The 22,152-nt window shown below is 41.3% G+C and overlaps 1 protein-coding gene and 1 long non-coding RNA gene across 7 annotated transcripts in view; one reads left to right on the top strand and one right to left on the bottom strand.

Moving 5' to 3' along the window:
- CPNE8 (copine 8) overlaps positions 1–21,234 on the top strand; it is a 65,698-nt gene extending 44,464 nt beyond the window's left edge. For 4 of the 6 annotated variants that reach the window (XM_081211646.1, XM_081211647.1, XM_081211648.1 and 1 more), the window contains 9 exons: positions 1,459–1,512; positions 2,866–2,927; positions 6,225–6,271; positions 7,076–7,257; positions 10,363–10,490; positions 12,878–12,980; positions 17,146–17,203; positions 17,735–17,808; positions 19,498–21,234. In XM_081211646.1, coding sequence (XP_081067772.1) covers positions 1,459–1,512; positions 2,866–2,927; positions 6,225–6,271; positions 7,076–7,257; positions 10,363–10,490; positions 12,878–12,980; positions 17,146–17,203; positions 17,735–17,808; positions 19,498–19,686 — 897 coding nt within the window. In that variant the 3' untranslated portion in view covers positions 19,687–21,234. Of the gene's footprint in view, positions 1–1,458; positions 1,513–2,865; positions 2,928–6,224; positions 6,272–7,075; positions 7,258–10,362; positions 10,491–12,877; positions 12,981–16,376; positions 17,090–17,145; positions 17,204–17,734; positions 17,809–19,497 lie in introns of those variants that run through there. The other 2 variants (XM_081211651.1, XM_081211649.1) reach the window with 2 other exon arrangements.
- Positions 4,698–6,242, bottom strand: LOC308596682. Its single transcript, XR_014012648.1, has 2 exons — positions 6,098–6,242; positions 4,698–5,679 (listed from the first exon to the last, which is right to left on the bottom strand). It is a non-coding gene; the product is annotated as an uncharacterized lncRNA (long non-coding RNA).
- Positions 21,235–22,152: the final 918 nt, after the last annotated feature.

Genomic DNA, 22,152 nt, shown 5'->3' with positions numbered 1-22,152 from the left:
AAGCAGAGTATATACAGTAAATGGATAGAAGACATGAAGCAGAAAAAGACATATCAAGATAGAGTGATAAGGAAGTAAAATGAAATATCAGAATTTAGGAAACCAAGTTTATACAAATATTGCAAAATATTAGTATGGTATCAAAAGTAAAGGAAAGATATGATCACAAGCAAACTGAAATTTTTGTGACATTTTTCAGATGGTAAAAGAAAATCATTAATAGAAATTAAAGCAAGGATAGGGATCAGATTGGTTAAAATCCAAAAAGCACATTAGAAGATATGAATTCTAAACAGTGTGCAAGTACAGCCAGCTTCAAGAGTTTAGAAACAAAGGGCGGCAGTTATGCTCGATAGAGAAGGAAGTCTCAACAAGAGACGTAACCAAGGATGACTTCCTCAAAAAGAAAAACTCCAGACATCAAAGAGAATATGAAAAAATGCAGTGAGAAGAGCAATATAGGGGAGCCATTCTAAATGTAGTGCCCCCCAAACGCCTGTTATCCCTGACCATTGATCATGCTGGTCAGTGCTGATGGGAGTTGTATTCCAAAACATCTGGGGAGAACACCAACTTAGGACAGGAGGTGTCCAAGGTAGGGAATTTTCTGGGGCAATCACACCTGATGGGATTTACAGTGATTCATAGCTGCCAGCAAAGAAGCAGCAGATGGGGTTCAAGATCTCTTGGGAATGTGAATTTAAGGAACAGTAATCCAAGGAAGCTATTCAACTCTTAAAATTTTAAGCAATGGCAAGAGTAGCACAGAACAGATGGCTGTATTTCATTTTCTATCTGCCCTCCCAGCCACTTCCATCTTCTACCCACCAGACTGGAAGACAACTCTGCAGAACTTATCTATCCCCTGATAGCAAAGCCGACATAAATCCAAACTGAGCTCCCCTTATGCTTTGCCTCCCTGCAAGCCTCACTCATTTCTTCCTGCGTGCCCCTAGACATGAACAAGGCTTCCTTTGAATGTTTCTTTCCCTGCCACTAATAAGATTGATTCCAGTGACAAGAATGGGTGGAACACTATTTTTTATTCAATCCAGTGAAGGGCTTTTTAGCTCAGCTAGTGGAATGACTGCCTCTGTTACAAGTCAGTGAGGAAGATGGGGGTGATGGAAAACAGGGAGCATTCCTTATAAAATCTTTTAATATCAGTTTGCCCTGATGTACACATTAATGTGAGCAGCAGCAAAATCCACCTCAGGGGTCCTTGCTAGGGTCAAACACATTTCCCTGTCAAATGGGTTGTGCTGGGTTAGGGAGGTGTTTGAAATGTGCATGTAGGGATGATGGAGTTCATTCATTCATTCAGCCTTTATTGGCATAATGAAGGTGGAGTTTAGAAGCAGGGAGCACGGCAGAGTTAAAAAAACGTGCGTCTTAACAATTTAAAGAGATTTGTGTTGACAAGCAGAAAAGTTAACGTGCCTGCATTTTCTTTTCTAGGTTATAAACCCAAAGAAAAGGGCAAAAAAGAAAAAATATGTTAATTCAGGAACAGTTAAGTAAATCATTTCTTCATTATTGTTTTTCTATCCTTCCCAGCACATATTGAAGTGAGATATATCTAAGTAAGCGTTATCTGGGCAAGAACTTCTCTAAATAAGACAGGTGTTGTGTTATGGTTCATTTTCTATCGAAAATGCGCCTTCCCTGGGAATTAAATAGCCAGTGTTAAAGTTCACAGGTGAGTGATTGAAGCTCCTGGACTGAATAGTGTTGGTTTAACTGAAGCTGATTGTGTCTTCCTGAACACTTTAGACGTGAAGTGTAAATGGTTGTTACTTTGTTGAAACAAGGAGAGATTGTTTTTCCTGGCTAAAGACTGGGAGCAAGAAGGTCACAGCATCTTTTGCTTTGCAATAGGTATAGCCAAAGAATTCTTAATTTGGCTTTGGTAATAATTTTGACCAGACTCGGTGACACTTTGAAATAGTAATTCATGGGATGATCTAGCCAGTCTCTGAATGCATAGATACATGTGCACAGCTCAGTGTATATATGAATAGTTTGGCTCTTATAAGAGGATTGGTAAGGGAGGTTAATTGGTGGAAGGGAAACTGCCAAGTGGAACAGCATGTACCGTATTTTTTGCTCTATAGGACGCACTTTTCTCCCTCCCAAATTAAGGGGAAATATGTATGCGTCCTATGGAGCGAATGCAGGCTCCTTGGCTTCAGCGATAGCAACACGAAGCCTCCAAAGCACAGAGGGAGCGCTCCCTCCACGCTTTGGAGGCTTTGTGTTGCTTTCGCTGAAGCCTGGAGAGCGAGAGGGGTTGGTGCGCACCGACCCCTCTCGCTCTCCAGGTTTCAGGGATAGCCGCCTGAAGCCTCCGGAGCACAGCGGGAACTCGCGCTGCGCTCCAAAGGCTTCAGGTTCCTTTTGCTGAAGCCAGGAGAGCAAGACTCTCCTGGCTTCAGCAGAGAGAGAGAACTGCGCGACGCCCCTTCAGCGAAGCGGGAGGAGAAATGGAAGGGGCTCCGTTTCTCCTGCCGCTTCGCTGAAGGGGCGCTGAGCAGAGAGGGGGAGAAATTTTTTTATTGTTCTCCCCCTCTAAAACAAGGTGCGTCCTATGGTCAGGTGCGTCCTATAGAGTGAAAAATACGGTATATGAAGAGGCTGGAAGAGAAGATATGTGGAGACTCATAGATATTGTGAGTGCTGGGGTGAAAGAAGTGTGTGGAGTGGGGTTGGGGTTACCAATACATGTCATTTCCACACAAAACCATCTTTGCTTCAGTATATTGGAAAAGTTTAAAAATAATTCTGAAATACAGTACAAAAACTTCTATATTTGTGGCTGTTTTGAAGGTTGATGTTTATTACTTGTTCTGTGTCACTTGCTCTCAGGTAACGTTACTTTCCTTCCTAGTGGAAACCGAAGTTTCATTTCTTGATTATATTAAAGGCGGGTAAGTGATTCATTTATAATACTGGTATCACAAAGGTTTTAAATTTCTTTATTTACAGTTATTTGTATCCCACCTTTCACTGCAAATTCCAAATTCATTACAAATCATTCCAAGGCAGATTACAAGTACCGTTAAGTTACATATTTTTAAAACATAGTAAATAATATTATTCTATTATTATTGCCCTTCTCATAGACAGTTGATGGTAGATCACGCTATGCAGGGGGAGGGGAAAGTCCGGCAAGAGCAGAACCACCCCCTCCTGTGAATTGATATTGCTGAGCTGGCCTTCGGTTGAAAGGTTTTCGCCTTTCAGGCAATAGCACATGACTCTTAGGTGCTTCAATGGAGCAGTTTGTCACAGCTTGGGTAGAAACGTCACTGGGTAGAATAAAAGATAAGGGGGACCCACGTAATGAGTCTTGAGAAGCCACACCAGTTCTCAGTGGGCGAGGTGTGGCACCACTCCTCTCAGGTTACCAGCCAGATTCTAGTCTCATGGCCTGCAGCGTCTCCACCCCCATTATTCAGCCTGGACATTGAGGTCCAGTGCCGAGGGCCTTCTGGCGGTTCCCTCGCTGCGAGAAGCCCAAGTTACAGGAAACCAGGCAGAGGGCCTTCTTGGTAGTGGCACCCGCCCTGCGGAACGCCCTCCCACCAGATGTCAAAAAGAACAACAACTACCAGACTTTTAGAAGACATCTGAAGGCAGCCCTGTTTAGGGAAACTTTTAATGTTTGATGCATTACTATATTTTAATATTTTGTTGGAAGCCGCCAATAATAATAATAATAATAATAATAATAATACAGTGGTACCTCGGGTTACAGACGCTTCAGGTTACAGACTCCGCTAATCCAGAAATAGTACATCGGGTTAAGAACTTTGCTTCAGGATGAGAACAGAAATTGTGCAGTGGCGGTGTGGCGGCAGTGGGAGGCCCCATTAGCTAAAGTGGTGCTTCAGGTTAAGAATAGTTTCCAGTTAAGAACAGACCTCCAGAGAATTAAGTTCTTAACCCGAGGTACAATCATCATCATCATCATCATCATCTAGTCAGCTGCCATGGCATTCCCCAGCAGGCATGCTGGAGGTGATACGTCAAGCTTCACATTGGAAGTCCTCTGGGTTTACAGATCCTGTCCTAATTCCATACCAGCCCTGCATACCTTCCTGTAGCCAATAAAGAGTTGTCCCCTGTTTTCACCCACACGGGTGTCTTGAGTTTTAGATACCCCCGGACACACTTTGCCTGGAAGGAGGGGGAGGCCTTCACCATTCACCTACCACGCAAATGGCAGCCATGCGGATGGCAGCATCTGATTAGGATTGAGGCTATGGTGCACGAGAAGGGGGGAACACTCCCCCCCCCGATAGCATAGTACCAACAAAAGTTGCCCCCAGAGCTTCTATTTGCTGTGGGTGGAAAGCTGCTGGTAGAACAAAATAGTCATCCTAATCAGGAGTGGGGCAGAAGGACATAGTGCGTTTGGTGGCCCCCACACCTGTGATTTAACAACAAGAAGAAAACCAGACAAGAAAAATAACACATTTCACGCAATATCTAGTTTGATCCTTAGCTTTTGCTAATAAAGGTATTACCTAGGGTAGGGTTGCCATATTTTGAAGAGAAAAAGAAAAAGGACACATTTGCTGACTTCTACTTTTAACTATGGATTGCTATGACGACTTTACATACCCATGAGAAAGAGGATGTGTCCTGGAAAAAGAGGACATATGGCAACCTTAAAGAGGCTTTGGGATTCCCCCCCCCCCATTATATACCTGTCTGCAATTTTGGTATATGTTGAATGGAGGTGATATTTATTTGTGAATTCATATTAAGTCAACCTTCCTAAGCCTAAAACAAATAAAGGATACCGTATATACTAGAGTATAAGCCGACATTTTCAGCACATTTTTAATGCTGAAAAAGTCCCCCTCGGCTTATACGCAAGTGAGGGTCCTTTCGGCTGCTTGTTCTTCCTCCACTGCTGCCGCCACCACCAGGTTTGTGGTGTGGTGAACCGGCTTATACTCGAGTCAATAAGTTTTCCCAGTTTTTTGTGCTAAAATTAGGTGCCTCAGCTTATATTCAGGTCATCTTATACTTGAGTATATACGGTAATTCCTTTTTAAACAATTTGCACTGTCACTTCTTAATTGTGGCCTGCTACTTTAAATTTATATGTACCCTTTAAATTGTGAGATGCTCAAGATATTTAAGCATATTGCATTAGAGAAGTTACTCATATAAGGTAGCAATTTAATAGTAAATACTGAATACTTCAATCCCGTACATGTCTGCTATAAGGGAGGCTTGCAAGGTGGCGACAGAGGAAAAAAAGGCCTTTTTCAGTTGTGGCTCCCTATATTTGGAATGATCTCCCCAGTGAGGTCTGCCTAGTGCCATCATTAACATGTTTTTGGCACCTGGTAAAAATGTTAATCTTTGCCCAGGCATTTGATGGAATGTGATTATTTGCTGCCAAAGTTCTTTATTGCTATTTTATTGAGTCTGTTCTATGGTTTTAATTGTAATGCTCTCCTAGCCTAGCCCCGGTTTTGTTATGCTTTATGTTTAAAAAATTGATGAATCGCTTAGACTATTTATAAAGCAAGCAATTAAGAATTTAAAATAATGCTAATACAGTCAGCGCTGTTGTGTTTATTGGAGCTTATTCCTAGGTATGCATGTATACAATTACAAAGTAATGTTATAGTATAACCTTTTTGATGCTCTTTGGCAGTTCTGTGTACAGTAGTACCTCGCAAGACGAATGCCTCGCAAGACAAAAAACTCGCTAGACGAAAGGTTTTTCCGTTTTCGATTTGCCTCGCAAGACGAAATTTCCCTATGGGCTTGCTTCGCAAGACGAAAACGTCTCGCGGCTTTGTTTCCTTTGTCTAAAAACGAAGACATGTTTTGTTTATAAAGTTAATTTATTTTCCCTTCAATTTTTGAACTGCTCTTTACAGTATGTGTGACTTTAAAGAGCAGTTAATAAACTGTTGTTGTACCAAATTTGGCTTTGTTTCGACTTTTTTTGACCATAGGAACGCATTAATTGATTTTCAATGCATTCCTATGGGATTTCGTGCTTCGCAAGACGAAAAATTCGCTAGACGACAAAAATTGCGGAACGAATTAATTTCGTCTTGCGGGGCACCACTGTATCGTTAACATGCACATTTGTCTAAGTGACATTTTATTGGTTTTTCTTGATTTATTACTCCTCATGTAGCAACTTACATCTTCAGATTTTTTCACATTTGTCTGTTTACTTCATTTCACAGGACTCAAATAAATTTCACTGTGGCTATTGATTTCACAGCTTCGAATGGTAAGTATTGGTTTGTTTATATTAAACTGAGTATCCGCACAGTATTTGTGAACTGTTTTGGCATTGTATTTTTCATTTTGCTTGTCTTATTGTGTGGAGACTCTAGTGAGAATACGTTTTGAAGATTTGGATCCAAATATTTATGTGGAAGAAAAAGACCCTTGTGTCCCCCCCCCCACACACTTTTTTGTTCTCCTCTATATTTCACCCCCCCTCCCATATCCATTACAATACTGTTCAGAGGGTCTCCCAGGAGGTGCAGAAGACTGCAGCTGGACCAGGGGGCAAATAAGTTACCTTCTGTGGGCATAACTCTTCTCTCAGAAATTAGGATTCAAGCCAGGAACCCACCCATTACACTCTAGAGAGGGAAAATGGCTTTCTTTAGGCTGTCTTTTGTTGTAAAAAATATTGTGTAAACCACAGTCACAATCTGTAGAACAAAATACCAAACTGAGCATTCTAGCTTTTTTAAAAAATAGCCGTCCATGCCACTTTTGGAAATCCAAAGCTGTTGCTAATGCAGTTTTGAAGGGCTATGCTTCAAAAAAAGTCACACAAAGCATGCACAGTTTCTTCAGCATGCCAGAAACTATGGAGTTTGCCTCATTATACACCTAAATAATCCAAATAAAAAAGACTATTTAGAGCAAACACTTAAATCCAAATTCTTCATGGGAAACACACTGTATTTCATACCTGAATTAAGACAGAGCTAGTGTGGAATATCATATATTGATACTGTAAGGCATACTGCTCAACACGTTCACAAACCCATCTCAACAATGTGCTTTGTTTCAACAGGTAACCCTGCACACCCAACCTCACTTCATTATATGAACCCATACCAGCTGAATGCTTATGGAATGGCACTGAGGGCAGTAGGGGAAATAATTCAAGACTACGATAGTGACAAAATGTTTCCAGCTCTAGGTTTTGGGGCAAAATTGCCGCCAGACGGAAGAGTGTCTCATGAGTTTGCCTTGGTAAGGAATGGTTCTGTCGTTTTTAAATTTTATATATTTAAAAATTCCTCTTTGCCTGTGTTTCATGGTTCCATATATATATATATATATATATATATATATGCTTTCGTAGATTTTCACGGGTACAGGAATGTAGGTTTTGGTGTCTTCGGGTGTCTTCCCGTGTAAGAGTTGGGGTGTCTAGGCGACGTTTCGACGAGGTCTCACTCGTCATCTTCAGGCTGGTGCTTTCGGCTTCTTGTTACTAGAACAGAGCAGGATCTCAGTGTTTGAGTTCCTATAAATACTGTTGAGGGGGTGTGGTGTATAGCCTCCAACGTTCTGGGCAGAGAGGAAGTTCCTAGGTTAATGTGCCTTTTCTTCTTTTGTTCATTAATTACTTGAGGGATATCTTGAGTGATTACTTGAGTGATATTCTGAGTACCACTTAGGAGGGTCATTAGGTGTGGATTAGTTGCTAAAGCTTTCGTGTCTTGACCTCTTGACCTTGTAAAGAGTTTTTCTGAGAAGATGGCTGTACTGCACTTAGTTGTGCTCTGGCTTGGCTTCGTGTATAGGGGCGAGCTGTGGTTTTGTGCCCTGTGCCAGCCAGATCTGTGTAGGGATTGCAGGGGGGTGCAGCATCCGGAGGTGCCACTATGGTTTGGCTACTGGATGGTGTCTGTAATTTATCTGTGGAGAGGGTCTGGGTTTGGGTCTGGTGTGGTTGATTGGAGATGGCGTTCTGTGTGCCTCTGGTTCTGGTGTCGGTTTTTGTGGGGAGGGCTAATTTCCAGATGTCTGGCAGGCGGGACGTGTCGTCACGCTTGTTCATGTTGTGAGGGTGTTTCTCTATCTCGATGGCTTCCATGATTATTCTCTTGTGGTGATGTTCCATGTTAAAGAGCAATTTGGAATCTGCAAAATTAATTTCGTGTCCTGTTTCTTTCATGTGTTGGTAAAGAGAGGAAGTTTTTTCTTCTTTTTTGACGGCATTCTTGTGTTCTGCGATACGTGCATTTATTCGTCTGTTTGTTTGTCCAATGTACGTGGCTGGGCAGACTTTGCAGGGTATTTCATAGACCCCTTGGTTTTCTAACTGGATTTTATCTTTTGGGTTTCTGAGGATATTGGCTATTTTTTGGTTGGTGCAAAAGGCTGTTTTGATATTGTGTTTATGGAGGATTTTGCTAATTTTATCTGTAGTGCCCTTGATATAAGGAAGGAGGGCCATGCCATTGTTTTCTTCTGTGTCTTGGTTTTTGGGGGGTGTTTCTTTTTGGATTAGCTTCGTAACCCTGTTTTGCTGGTATCCGTTGGCGATTAACACATTTGAGATAGTGTTGGCTCAGATATGTTGACGACACCTTTGTAATTTGGCCACACGGGAAGGAAAAACTAGATAGCTTCCTCACACATCTCAACAGCCTACACCCCAAAATACAATTCACTATGGAAATAGAAGCCAACAACCAACTTCCCTTCCTTGACGTCCTAATCTACAAAAAACCTGATGGCTCCCTAGGACACACTATCTACCGGAAAAAAACACACACCAACCGCTACTTACATGCACAATCACACCACCACCCTGCACAAATAAACTCCGTAGCCAAGACTCTCATCTCCAGAACCAAACGCCTGGCTGACAAAGACCACTTGACAACTGAGTTACAGAATCTCTCAAATGTGTTAATCGCCAACGGATACCAGCAAAACAGGGTTACGAAGCTAATCCAAAAAGAAACACCCCCCAAAAACCAAGACACAGAAGAAAACAATGGCATGGCCCTCCTTCCTTATATCAAGGGCACTACAGATAAAATTAGCAAAATCCTCCATAAACACAATATCAAAACAGCCTTTTGCACCAACCAAAAAATAGCCAATATCCTCAGAAACCCAAAAGATAAAATCCAGTTAGAAAACCAAGGGGTCTATGAAATACCCTGCAAAGTCTGCCCAGCCACGTACATTGGACAAACAAACAGACGAATAAATGCACGTATCGCAGAACACAAGAATGCCGTCAAAAAAGAAGAAAAAACTTCCTCTCTTTACCAACACATGAAAGAAACAGGACACGAAATTAATTTTGCAGATTCCAAATTGCTCTTTAACATGGAACATCACCACAAGAGAATACTCATGGAAGCCATCGAGATAGAGAAACACCCTCACAACATGAACAAGCGTGACGACATGTCCCGCCTGCCAGACATCTGGAAATTAGCCCTCCCCACAAAAACCGACACCAGAACCAGAGGCACACAGAACGCCATCTCCAATCAACCACACCAGACCCAAACCCAGACCCTCTCCACAGATAAATTACAGACACCATCCAGTAGCCAAACCATAGTGGCACCTCCGGATGCTGCACCCCCCTGCAATCCCTACACAGATCTGGCTGGCACAGGGCACAAAACCACAGCTCGCCCCTATACACGAAGCCAAGCCAGAGCACAACTAAGTGCAGTACAGCCATCTTCTCAGAAAAACTCTTTACAAGGTCAAGAGGTCAAGACACGAAAGCTTTAGCAACTAATCCACACCTAATGACCCTCCTAAGTGGTACTCAGAATATCACTCAAGTAATCACTCAAGATATCCCTCAAGTAATTAATGAACAAAAGAAGAAAAGGCACATTAACCTAGGAACTTCCTCTCTGCCCAGAACGTTGGAGGCTATACACCACACCCCCTCAACAGTATTTATAGGAACTCAAACACTGAGATCCTGCTCTGTTCTAGTAACAAGAAGCCGAAAGCACCAGCCTGAAGATGACGAGTGAGACCTCGTCGAAACGTCGCCTAGACACCCCAACTCTTACACGGGAAGACACCCGAAGACACCAAAACCTACATATATATATATATATATATATATATATATATATATATATATATATATATATATTTATTTATTTGTGGATCCATTTGTGCTCCGATTCATTAATTTTTAAGAGTATTGTAGAAAATATTGGCCTTTTTTGCTATATATGTTTGCATTTTAATCATGAGATGTACTGGAGGTTGTGTCAGCCTCCTGCTATCGGGTATGGGGTATACACAGCATTCCTATAAGCAAGAATTAATACTTTGTCCCTGTGTTTTTCCTTATAGAATGGAAACCCTCAAAATCCTTACTGCAGTGGAATAGATGGTGTAATGGAAGCATACTACATGAGTCTAAAATCTGTACAGCTTTATGGACCAACAAACTTTGCTCCTGTTATTAATCATGTAGCAAGGTAATGGTTACGTTAACTATTCTGGGAAAATTCAGCACAATGACTTTATGTTGAGTTGAAGTCAGTCACCAAAAACAAAAAGGGGGGAAATATATTAGCTGTTTGAGGGACACGGGTGGCACTGTGGGTTAAACCACTGTGCCACTTGGGCTTGCCGATCGAAAGGTCGGCAGTTCAAATCCCCGCAACAGGGTGAGCTCCCGTTGCTCGGTCCCAGCCCTTGCCAATGTAGCAGTTCAAAAGCACACAGTGCAAGTAGATAAATGGGTACTGCTCTGGCGGGAAGGTAAATGGCATTTTCGTGTGCTGCTCTGGTTTCGCCAGAAGCAGCTTAATCATGCTGACCACATGACCCGGAAAAACTGTCTGTGGAAGCGGACAAATGCCGGCTCCCCTGGCCTGTAAAGCAAGATTTACCCCAGTGTCATTCACGACTGGAGCTAATTGTCAGGGATCCCTTTACCTTTAACTTTATATTAGCTGTTTAACATCTTCCTAATCTCTCTAGCAAGTGGGTTGGTCCAAGGACATGTTGGGACAGCCCCATGGTTTTCATGGCAGCCGTGAAGTCCTGGGCAACCCCAGATTTAGTGGCCTCAGTGAGAGGCCAACAGTTCTGCAGGTTCTCAAGACTATATCCCAGACCACCTCAGGCAGGGAGCAAGTGGTAAAGCAACAGAATCCCTAATCTGTCTTGAGTACCTAATGCAAAACCACAAACACTCTAGATTGCCACTCAAGCAGACAGGATACCCGGAGACAGAGATCAAGTTCCTATAGACTAAAGTAACACCCCTTCCCTGACCCTCAAGACCTGCTCACCCACCCAAGTCTCAGTAATACAAACCAGATCAGGCTCCACATCCCCATCGACAATCAAATCATGGTTAAGGGAAAACTCTCTTAAAGTAGACCTGGCATTAAGTAAGTTCCTCTGAGTAAAGAAAGGGCTCGCACGCAGCATAACCACCAGTTGTCTGTGTTCCATTCCCCCCTCACCTGGCTTGCCCATTCTCTCTCAGTATACCTTCCCCTTCCCCCAGACCTCTGCAGTTGTGGGACTGCCAACTCTTCCCAGCTGACATTGTCCTAAAAGGTAAAGGGACCCCTGACCATTAGGTCCAGTCATGGCTGACTCTGGGGTTGCGGCGCTCATCTCGCTTTATTGGCCGAGGGAGCCGGCGTACAGCTTCCGGGTCCTGTGGCCAGCATGACTAAACCACTTCTGGTGAACCAGAGCAGCGCACAGAAATGCCGTTTACCTTCCCGCCAGAGCAGTACCTATTTATCTACTTGCACTTTGACGTGCTTTCGAACTGCTAGGTTGGCAGGAGCAGGGACAGAACAACGGGAGCTCACCCCGCCACAGGGATTTGAACCCCCCACCTTCTGATTGGCAAGTCCTAGGCTCTGTGGTTTAACCCACAGCGCCACCCGTATCCCGATATTGTCCTAGACACATGATAAAAGATGAAACAGAAGCAGAGAAGCAACAAAACAAATCTTAGGTTGATTAAACTAGATACAACTTAGCAAGATAGTCTACATCACTGAATCTACCCTAGTCATTAGATGTTAGGGAGGTGGCTGTTGCACTTCTGCCCCCTCCAAAGAAAGGGCCAGCTCTCCTTTGGTGTCTGTCCCCCCCGCCCCACTCCCCTGGGATGGTGCTGCCCATTTCAGCTCAGGAAAAGATACAGCCACTCCCTCAGAAGTCAAGCCCAGGCCCAGGGCTCTTAGCCAAGAAGGGGCAGGAAAGTCTCTCTGCTAGCCAGTGGTCGAAAAGGCCAGCTTTCTTGGGAGCAGGGAGTGCAGACAGTTGTGGAACAGTACTAGGAAAGCTTACCTTCTGCAATGATGGTCTGCTGCTGCCCCCCCAAATACCAGACTTCCAGCTTGGTGATTATTGCTTATGGTAATCATAAGCAATTTAGGAGTGGAAGACTTACTTGGTTTTCTTAAGGAAAGCCATGAGGCCACTATTATATTGGCCCACCCACCAAAAGCTAACTACACATTATGTGCAATACATATAACACTGCCCCAAACCCTGGCTTAGCTCAGCATGGCTCGGGAGCAAGAAAAGGATCAGGAAGGAGCAAAGCAGCTTTAAATTCTTTAAGAGCCTGCATGTTCACAAGCCCCAGGTAAATTTGGCTTACCATGTAAGCCAGACCATTGTATGCCATGCACTCTTAAATATAGATAGGTGGACACCAGTTTCTAATGATGTCCTAGTTAATAAAACACACTACTACTACCTGTCATTCTGAATGTTTCGTTTCAGTTTTAAGTTTCTATCTGTAGTACATAGATTTAAAAGCAATCTGAAAGTTTTATATTCTCATATTAAAACTGTAATTGTGTTTGTATGTGTTTTGTTTTAGATATGCTGCCTCAATAAAAGATGGCTCCCAGTATTTTGTTCTTCTCATTATTACAGATGGGGTCATTTCTGACATGGCTCAAACAAAGGAGTCTATTGTGAATGTAAGTTGTGTTTAAACTTGATCTTGAAAATACTTTAAAAGTAGAATACATACTGTATTTCCCACTGGGCAACCACTCATTGCCCTGGGTATTTCTGTCTCATTAACGATTTCACGTTCCTTTGTATTTGAATACCCTGACCGTTGAATACCCTGTTCTTTTGTCAAATGCACCACGGTATGTTTATTTGTTTAGGGTGGTAGTCAGCTAAGTAGATTCACTGAATTTTTTTGTAATTGTCTTTATTAAACTTATTATTAAACTAAATACAAATTTAAAATAAATAAAACAAAGGGTTAATTATTAACATGACAGACGTAGGACAGCTCAACAACGATATGTACCAATACTATGTTTCTCCTTTATATTTTCTATAATTTATATAATCTATAATTTATCAAGGTTGCTGGGGCAGGCATTAACCCTTAACACCCATTGAAATGACTAAATGAGGTTCACTAATGTCAGTAGATCTATTCTGAGTAAAACTTAGTTGAATGCCACCAGAACAAGTATCTTAAGTATTTAATAATGAATCATTTATAACCCATATTTTCAGCCAACTATTTCAGAGCAGGATATAGCAAAATTCAGCCTAAAATGCAACAATAATAGAATAAATAAAAAAATTCCTTCCAGTAGCACCTTAAAGACCAACTAAGTTAGTTCTTGGTATGAGCTTTCGTGTGCATGCACACTTCTTCAGATACACTGAAACAGAAGTTGCCAGATCCTTCTATATAGGGAATGGGAGATTGGCAGATAGCTGAGATGAGCCTGTTGACGACTCTTAACGACTGTAATAGGTCTTACAGGAAAAGGCAAGGGGTGAGAAATGGCTTAGTCATGTATAATGAGATAAGAATCCAATGTCTCACCCCTTGCCTTTTCCTGTAAGACCTATTACAGTTGTTAAGAGTCGTCAACAGGCTCATCTCAGCTATCTGCCAATCTCCCATTCCCACCACCCTTCTGAGTAATACCCCTCCCCACCTTCTCACTATATAGAAGGATCTGGCAACTTCTGTTTCAGTGTATCTGAAGAAGTGTGCATGCACACGAAAGCTCATACCAAGAACTAACTTAGTTGGTCTTTAAGATGCTACTGGAAGGAATTTTTTTATTTTGACTATGGCAGACCAACATGGCTACCTATCAATAATAGAATAAGTTAATAGTGCACAGCCTTCGAAAGCTACCATGTTTTAACTTGGCGCTGAAACATTAAAAGATTTGGCACCAGTCGTCTGAGCCCCCAGTGACAAAGCTTGATCTTGGAGCCCCTCCTACTTCAAGGTTGGAACAACCCCTTCAAGAACAGGTCATCTGCCTAATTCCAAGACCACGATATCCCAGTTTGTCAAGATTCAACCTCAGCCCTCATCCAGCCCATGACAGCATTCAGGCATTGATCCAGGGATGATCCCATATGGCCTCATCTGACTCAGATCACAGGGAGAAATAGAGTTGGCAAAATTAATATTTTTTGTCCCCTGCTGCCTTCACGGTCCTGGTTTTTGCTTAGGCATTTGGTGGGTGACAGAAGATACGTATCCTGTCTTCCATCACTTAAAGCACCTTAAAACACAAAGCTCCAATCCTGTACATACTTACCCAGGTGGAATCTACACACATATTTTTAAAAGTTCTGAAAATGCTTTTTTAAAAAAAGCATTTTGAAAAATACACCGGATTTTCCATAAGGCTCATCATTGACATCTAGTGTCACACTGTATATTGCACTTAAAACACACTTAAAACGTTTTATTTGCAGCTGTATAGCTGAGTCCCCAGTTGTACCCAGTGGGACTTTTTCTCTGAATTGGTGTGTATCCATTCACCTCCTTGGGGGCAGTTGACATCATGCCATCAGGTGGAAATAGTGTTTCCCCTAGCATCTGAAGGCACAAATTGCTGCTGTCATGGAAAAAAAGAAAAACTTGAGGCATTGCCATGCCAGCCCCAGCTAGTTTCAATTTCTCCCTTCACCAGCTGAATTGTCAGCTTCAACTCCCTGCTCTTGTTGTCAGCTCAGGCCTGTTACTTATCTTATTTTGTGGAAATTTATGTGTGTTGGTGACTCTCTTTCCTCCTACCCTTTGTCTGACTGTACTTCCTCCCCCCCAACTCAGGGTTGGGGGTTTTTCCCTTCCTTCTCCACTTGCTGCCATTTTCTCTTCTCATCTTCTTCTGCCTTTTCTTTCTCTGCTCCCTTTCTTGCCTGTTCAATATATTAAGAATAAAAAGGGCCCCGTGTGTGCATTTTCTCAATCTCTCCTCCACTCACCTCTACTTCGCTGGGCTAGTTTCCAGCTCGGCAGGTTCTGGAGACATTCTAGGGGGAGGTTAATAAGAAATAGTTTGCCCAACCCGTTGGAGATTCTTCAGATTTCCAAGAGGACTCTACTACTGGTTTTATTGTCTTAGATATGGAGGAGGATTGAATGGGGAATCATTTTACCCTGCCTCTTGGTGCAAGAAAATCTCCTCAGCAACTTTAGCTAGATGGTTAAAGGCCTCCATTGCTTTAGCTTATAAAAGTTTGCATTTTTATTCCCCCAGCCAAAATTATGGTCTATTCAACTAGGGCTGCAGCTACTTTACCTGCATTTCCTCTGAATGCTTCTCTACAGGAGATTTGTTGGGCAGCCACCTTGGCTAGTCCCGGAAGCTTTATTAAATCGTATAAAGTGGGTGTTTCTGCCTTTGCAGAGGCATCCTTTGGGAGGTCCTGCTGAACCCATACACAGCCAATAGTTCATTCATAGGTATCCCACTCTATATGGTTCGGTTTGAGTAAGTCCCATCACATGCCATGACATGCTTGGAAAAGATACCAATATTACTTATCCTTGAAGGGTTCTTTTACATCCATGTAATATGGCATCAGGGTCTCACCCTTTTTCCAGACTGCCTTTCTCACTCCGCATGATTGGCTTATTTCATATTCTTTATACAATATTTGCTTATGTTCCTTGGGCAGGGATTGTCTTGTGTTTGTCTTTGTTCGTGTCACTGTTCTGCTTTGGCCGCTATTATCCCGGCTTATCATCATAGAAACTGGCTGGGATTGGCATGGTAACGCCTGTAAGTTTTTTTCCAATTAGAGTACAGTGGACGTTCGGGTTGCGAACGTGATCCGTGCAAGATGCACGTTTGCAACCCACAGCGTCCACAACCCGCAGCGGCACGTCTGTGCATGCGCTGGTTGCGATCCGGCGCTTCTTCACATGCGCAAAGCGTGATTTAGCGCTTCTGCGGATCCACAACCGCTGAAACCCAGAAGTAACCCATTCCGGTACTTCCGGGTTTCGGTGGACCGTAACCCGAAAAACGCAACCTGAAGCGTCTGTAACCCGAGGTATGCCTGTAGTGATTTCTGCCTTCAACCACTAGGGGGAGCACCATTCCCACCTGACGTCATGTTACATGCATGTAAAAGAACCTTACATAGGTAAGTACCAATGCTATCTTCTCTTTACCAGGCACCCAAAGGAAGCCTGGCCTGTGTGAGAGAAGAAGCAGTAACTTCCCTCTAGTTCTGAGTTTAGGTGCACATGCCTTTCCTTTTTCTTCCACAAACTTGGTTTAGAATAAAAAGTAACAGAAAGTGCCCTTTCTGTCTGTCCTTGGATTGAAACACATTACCATTTTTTTTTTGCATCTGAGACAGACGTACAGATGTTTAGCACAATTCAGTCAAACTTCAGCTGCTTCTGGTGCAGTTGATATCAGGGGTATATGCTGAGTTCTCTCCCAGGATCTTAAACCTTAATTTTGGCTGGATGGTGCCTAGTGTTTGTTTGAATAACACAGTAAAAGCAAAATAGCCAGGTTGTTGCTGCAAACAGGTAGAAAAATTTGCAAGAAAGAGAGTATATATAGATTATTTTTTCCAGCGTAATTTTACTTCAGCTGCTCCCTTGCCATCAAACCGCTTTTAAACTCCCTCCCAAATAACTGAGAAAGAGGAGCTGAATCATACATATGTATATAAAATGTTTTATGGGTCACAGGTATGTATTCAAATGTGATCTTTTCATCTATGATTGAAGGTAGTGTTGTGCACCACAATTAAATTGTGCATCACACATGATGCTGAGAGTTGCCTGTAACTTTAAATTATGTGACAGTGTTCATATATGTTTTTCTTTTTCTTTTGAAGGCTTCAAAGCTTCCCATGTCAATAATAATAGTAGGAGTTGGCCCAGCTGAATTTGACGGTGAGCATCCTCAGTTTCAGAATGCTTTTCTTGGAAGGAGGCCTCCGAATTAGGGTCCAATTCACATCATCACTTAAATGGCAATTTATCTTTCTTTTGTAGCTGATACTCCATTTTCCTTAGCAAAATGAACTCAAAGCAGCCTATGTGATAAAACATACACTACTCCATGCTCTGGTAACTTCCAGATTTAATTGAGGCTGCCTTTGGAAGATGGCATGGGAATGTTAACTGGTCCAAAACTGGTTCCCTTGAGAACTCATATAATCCCTATTTTAAAACAGCTGTAGATGTTCAGGATCTTGTGTTTGTGAATAATGGAAGGATCACATTTTCTAGCAATACAGTTGGATTGCCTAATTTGGGTGAAACACCCAAACCTAATTGCTTGCTTGTAGTTCAGAAGTTCAACTGGGCCATAAAGTGCTATGTAAATAAATAACAAAACAAAAAACTATGTGTTTTTCATATGGGCTTTGTTGAACAGATTAAATCAAACAATATGAATATATTACTCTGTCTTTTTTTCAGCTATGGAAGAATTGGATGGTGATGAAGTAAGACTCTCCTCAAGAGGAATGTATGCAGAAAGAGATATTGTACAGGTGAGAGAAAGCACTTCTGTCTAGCGGATCTTTTATATACTTGGGGTACATAATGTATGTATGGGACGTGAGTGGTGCTGTGGTCTAAACCACTGAGCCTTGGGCTTGCCAATCAAAAGGTCGGCAGTTTGAATCCCCGCGACGTGGTGAGCTCCCGTTGCTCTGTTCCAGCTCCTGCCAACCTAGCAGTTTGAAAGCACGTCAAAGTGCAAGTAGATAAATAGGTACCGCTCCGGCGGGAAAGTAAACGGCGTTTCCGTGCGCTGCTCTGGTTCGCCAGAAGCGGCTTAGTCATGCTGGCCACATGACCCGGAATAACTCACTGTGGACAAACGTCGGCTCCCTCAGCCAGTAATAATAATAATAGTAGCAGTAGTAGTAGTAGTAATAATAATAATAATAATAATAATAATAATAATAATAATAATAATAATTTATTATTTATACCCCGCCCATCTGGCTGGGTTTCCCCAGCCACTCTGGGCGGCTTCCAATAAAACACTAAAATACAATAACCTATTAAACATTAAAAAGTAAAGCGAGATGAGCGCCGCAACCCCAGAGTCGTCCGCAACTGGACCTAACGGTCAGGGGTCCCTTTACCTTTACCTTTTTTAAATGTATGAATACAGATTGGTTTGCACTTCAGAAAACCAGGCTGGAAAGTTCCAGATAGCAAGGACAATTCAAAGTGCTGGTCACACTTTTAAAGCGCTATACAGTGGTGCCCCGCAAGACGAATGCCTCGCAAGACGAAAAACTCGCTAGACGAAAGGGTTTTCCGTTTTTGCGTTGCTTCGCTAGACGAATTTCCCTATGGGCTTGCTTCACAAGACGAAAACGTCTTGCGCTTTTTTTTAAAAGGCGCTTGAAGAGGCGCAGTTGCGACGGACCGTGCTTCGCAAGACGAAAAACATCGCAAGACGAAAAGACTCGCGGAACGAATTCTTTTCGTCTTGCGAGGCACCACTGTACAATTTTGAACTGAGGTATTTTAAGGGTGACTTTCTGATGCCTAAAACCTGCTCACCTGTTGTGATCATCACTGCCATTCCTGCTCCATGTCCCATCACCACCAGAGGTGCAATTTGGCAGTGACCCCACACAGGATCTTTTCAGAAGCAGCACCTAGGGTTTGTAACTTGCCTATTCAATTAGCCCCTATTTATAAGCATTTCAATATTATATGAAAGTAGATTTGTTTCATCAAGTCTTTAGCATGGAGTAACATTTTCCTAGTTTGCTGTTTTGATATTTTGCTGCTCTGTATTTGTTTTTCCATATGTAGATTTATTTATGTTTGGACACTGTGATATTTTTATTTTATGTTGTATGTTAGTATGAAGGCCTTCAACAGAAAAGCCTAAAAATACCAATGTGTAATATAAAAAGTGCTTTTTTCTAGGGGTACGCATACCCCTTAACATTTTGTAAATCTAAGTTTGGCCTCATTGCGGGGCAGTATTTCAATATGAGTAGGAAAATTAGAGTGCCCCTAAACATTTTTTAGGAAAAAAAGCACTGAATATAATATGCATCTGCAAAAGATCTGAAATACTAAGATCATCTTCCCAAGTTAAGTTTCAAAATAAATGACATCTTATTTTTAACCTTTGGCTTTCATTCTTTACGATGCCCCAACAGCAATGCTAAACAAATTCTCTCCCCTTCCCCTCCATTTCATTTCAGTTTGTACCGTTTCGGGATTACATTGACAGAAGCGGAAACCACATTTTAAGTATGGCCAGACTTGCTAGAGATGTCTTGGCTGAGATCCCAGACCAGTTTCTCTCCTATATGAGGGTGAGAGGAATCAAGCCATCACCTGCGCCTCCTCCATACACTCCGCCTATTCATGTATTGCAGACTCAGATATGAGCACTCGGAATGCTGAATGCTTTTCACAAACCATAGAGCACTGTTCAGTGCAGTACAGTGGTGCACTTTAAAGAGCCAGCGAGCTGAAGCGAAGCGTTCTTCTTTGTATGCAGTAAAGGCTTCTGGTGGCATTTGGAGCAAAATAACGTTAACTTCATATACCAAAATGTCCAACTTGGTTGCATGCGCAACTGAACAGCTTTTATGTAAGAGGAAGAAAATGGTGATGTCTGTTTCTGAGTTTTATTTTGTTTCCAACAGAATAAGCTACTATTGTCGTGTGTATTTTGGAGAAAGCACAAGTCACGGGTTCAACTCAAAAGTCCTTGTCTTTCCTGACTTAATATGTACATAAGATGTGAATGCAAATTCCTCTGTATCAATGTTTACATGTTACTACTTTTCAAACTTAACTACTTTTTATAATTATTCTTAACCTTAAGAATTTGGGATATTGAATTGTCTTCTATCTTGCAATAGTAAAATCCACAAGAGAAGCAATATCTCTTTGAATGATTGTCCAGACAAAAACGAATGCAAAACTGTGAGTAGAAATTGGGAGGCCAAACATATTCGTAGGTCTCAATAATGGAAACACCTCACTCAGGTGCTTGGTAATGAATCATCAGACGGATTTGGGAATAAGCTTCCAAGATGTGAATACTGTAAGATTATTATTTTTTTGCAAGGTATTCCAGTTTCTGAAATAACTTGTGTTTACATTTTTTAAAGAATGATTATGCTGGCATAATAAATTTGAACAACAACACAGTGTTATTCTAGGAAATGGCAGCATCAACTTTTGAGTCCTGAAATTTGACTCATGCAATGTAATCTGTAGAGTCTCTTGCATAACAGCTGTAGAGCTTTGACAACCTAATTGCTTTCTGCAGGTTATTTTATTATGAGTGACTTGATGCTCTTATGCAAATTGCCAGTTGCTGTGAGGTTTGTCTAGATGGTCCATTCAAAGGGATGCTGGCACATTTTGAGTTATCTGTTGCCACAGTCACACCGCCATATAGGGCACACAAGTGGTAATGAATTAAATGTGTTACAATTGCACAGCTATGTTGCTTTGTGCACAACTTTGTATATAGAACTACTCAAGTATTTTATTATATATGCCTGTTCTTATCCTAATTATCAAATGTTTTTGCATGTACAGTTTTTACACACAAAATAACACATTTTTGTGAGTATTTATGTCAAAACTTTTAATTAGAACAAATGGCCTTAAATCTCACAAATACCTTGGAAATGATTGTGAATTGCCTTCAGATACTGGAAAACATGTTTTACTTTTTTGTCAAAATTGTAATTGCCTTGTAATGTGTAGCTCTCTTATTTGACACATAACCTGTTTACTACTTTATTTACTACTATATATGTTCTACAGACAAGTATTAAATTAAGGTGCATTTTTTAAGCATGAAAAGTTTTTTCTGGGAAAGTATATATACATGGCATTAATGGTATATAATCCTATGTAATACAGAATCTTCCATTTTTAAATATATTAAAGCTCCTTAAAATATTCTCATACTGGGATATGACTAATCAGTTTGCTCAAAATATCTAAATGCTCATCTTGGAAACTCATACTGCAAATATTGAATCTGCAAAAATAAGAGAGCAGTTTGGGTAGAACTAGTAAAAGTTTCTAAAATCTTCGAGAGGTTCACAACTTTTTAGAATAAGCCTATCAGTGAGAAAGAAATGTTAAAAGAAAGGGGGGTTGCAGAGATTACTGAGCATTGAACAGAACTTTTGTTTCTCGAATCAGATTCAGAGCTAAGCTAATACAGCGTGTCATTTTAGGGGATGAAACTTAATTTTTGCAAATTTCTTCTGTGAGGGGTCTTAAAAATACATTTTGGGATATGAGGAATTCAAATCAATTATTTTTGTGATTGGACAACATTTAGCTCAGTAACTCGATATGTTTGATGAAGAAGCACATAAACTGCTTTCGGAAGACCAACGAGATTTAATTTCACCTTCTGAAAATGTCAGATAATCCTAAATAATAAATTAATGTAATATAATACAATATAATTATATAACATAACTACAAGTACAATCATAACTACAAGTACTTGGCAATCATTTTTACACACGTTTTACTTATCAAGCAAAACTGTATTGGTTTAACCAAAATATCTTTTGAATTTCTAAATCACATTGCAGTGGAACCTCATGTTACGTACCAACTTTTTAGCAGCCCTACTTTTTGGAATTAGAAAGTTGAAAATTCAACATGCCCTACTAAGCCATATATGTCTTCACCAGATATAAAATACCTCAGCAAAGCATCTTGTCTTTCTTGCTTATTCTCCAGAAGGTTCCCAAAGGGGCGTCCCTCAGATTACATGTCATGTAATTTTAAGTACTCCGCTTTCTCATTTGTGTTTCCATCAGAAACAAAAAGGCAATTTTCTAATGTGTCAGCTGAAATCTTTTCTC

Source organism: Podarcis bocagei (assembly GCF_964188305.1).
Source record: "Podarcis bocagei genome assembly, chromosome: 10".
Lineage (NCBI taxonomy): Eukaryota > Metazoa > Chordata > Lepidosauria > Squamata > Lacertidae > Podarcis > Podarcis bocagei.
The sequence above is the reverse complement of the archived record's forward strand: the minus strand, read 5'-3'. Positions and strand labels throughout refer to the sequence as shown.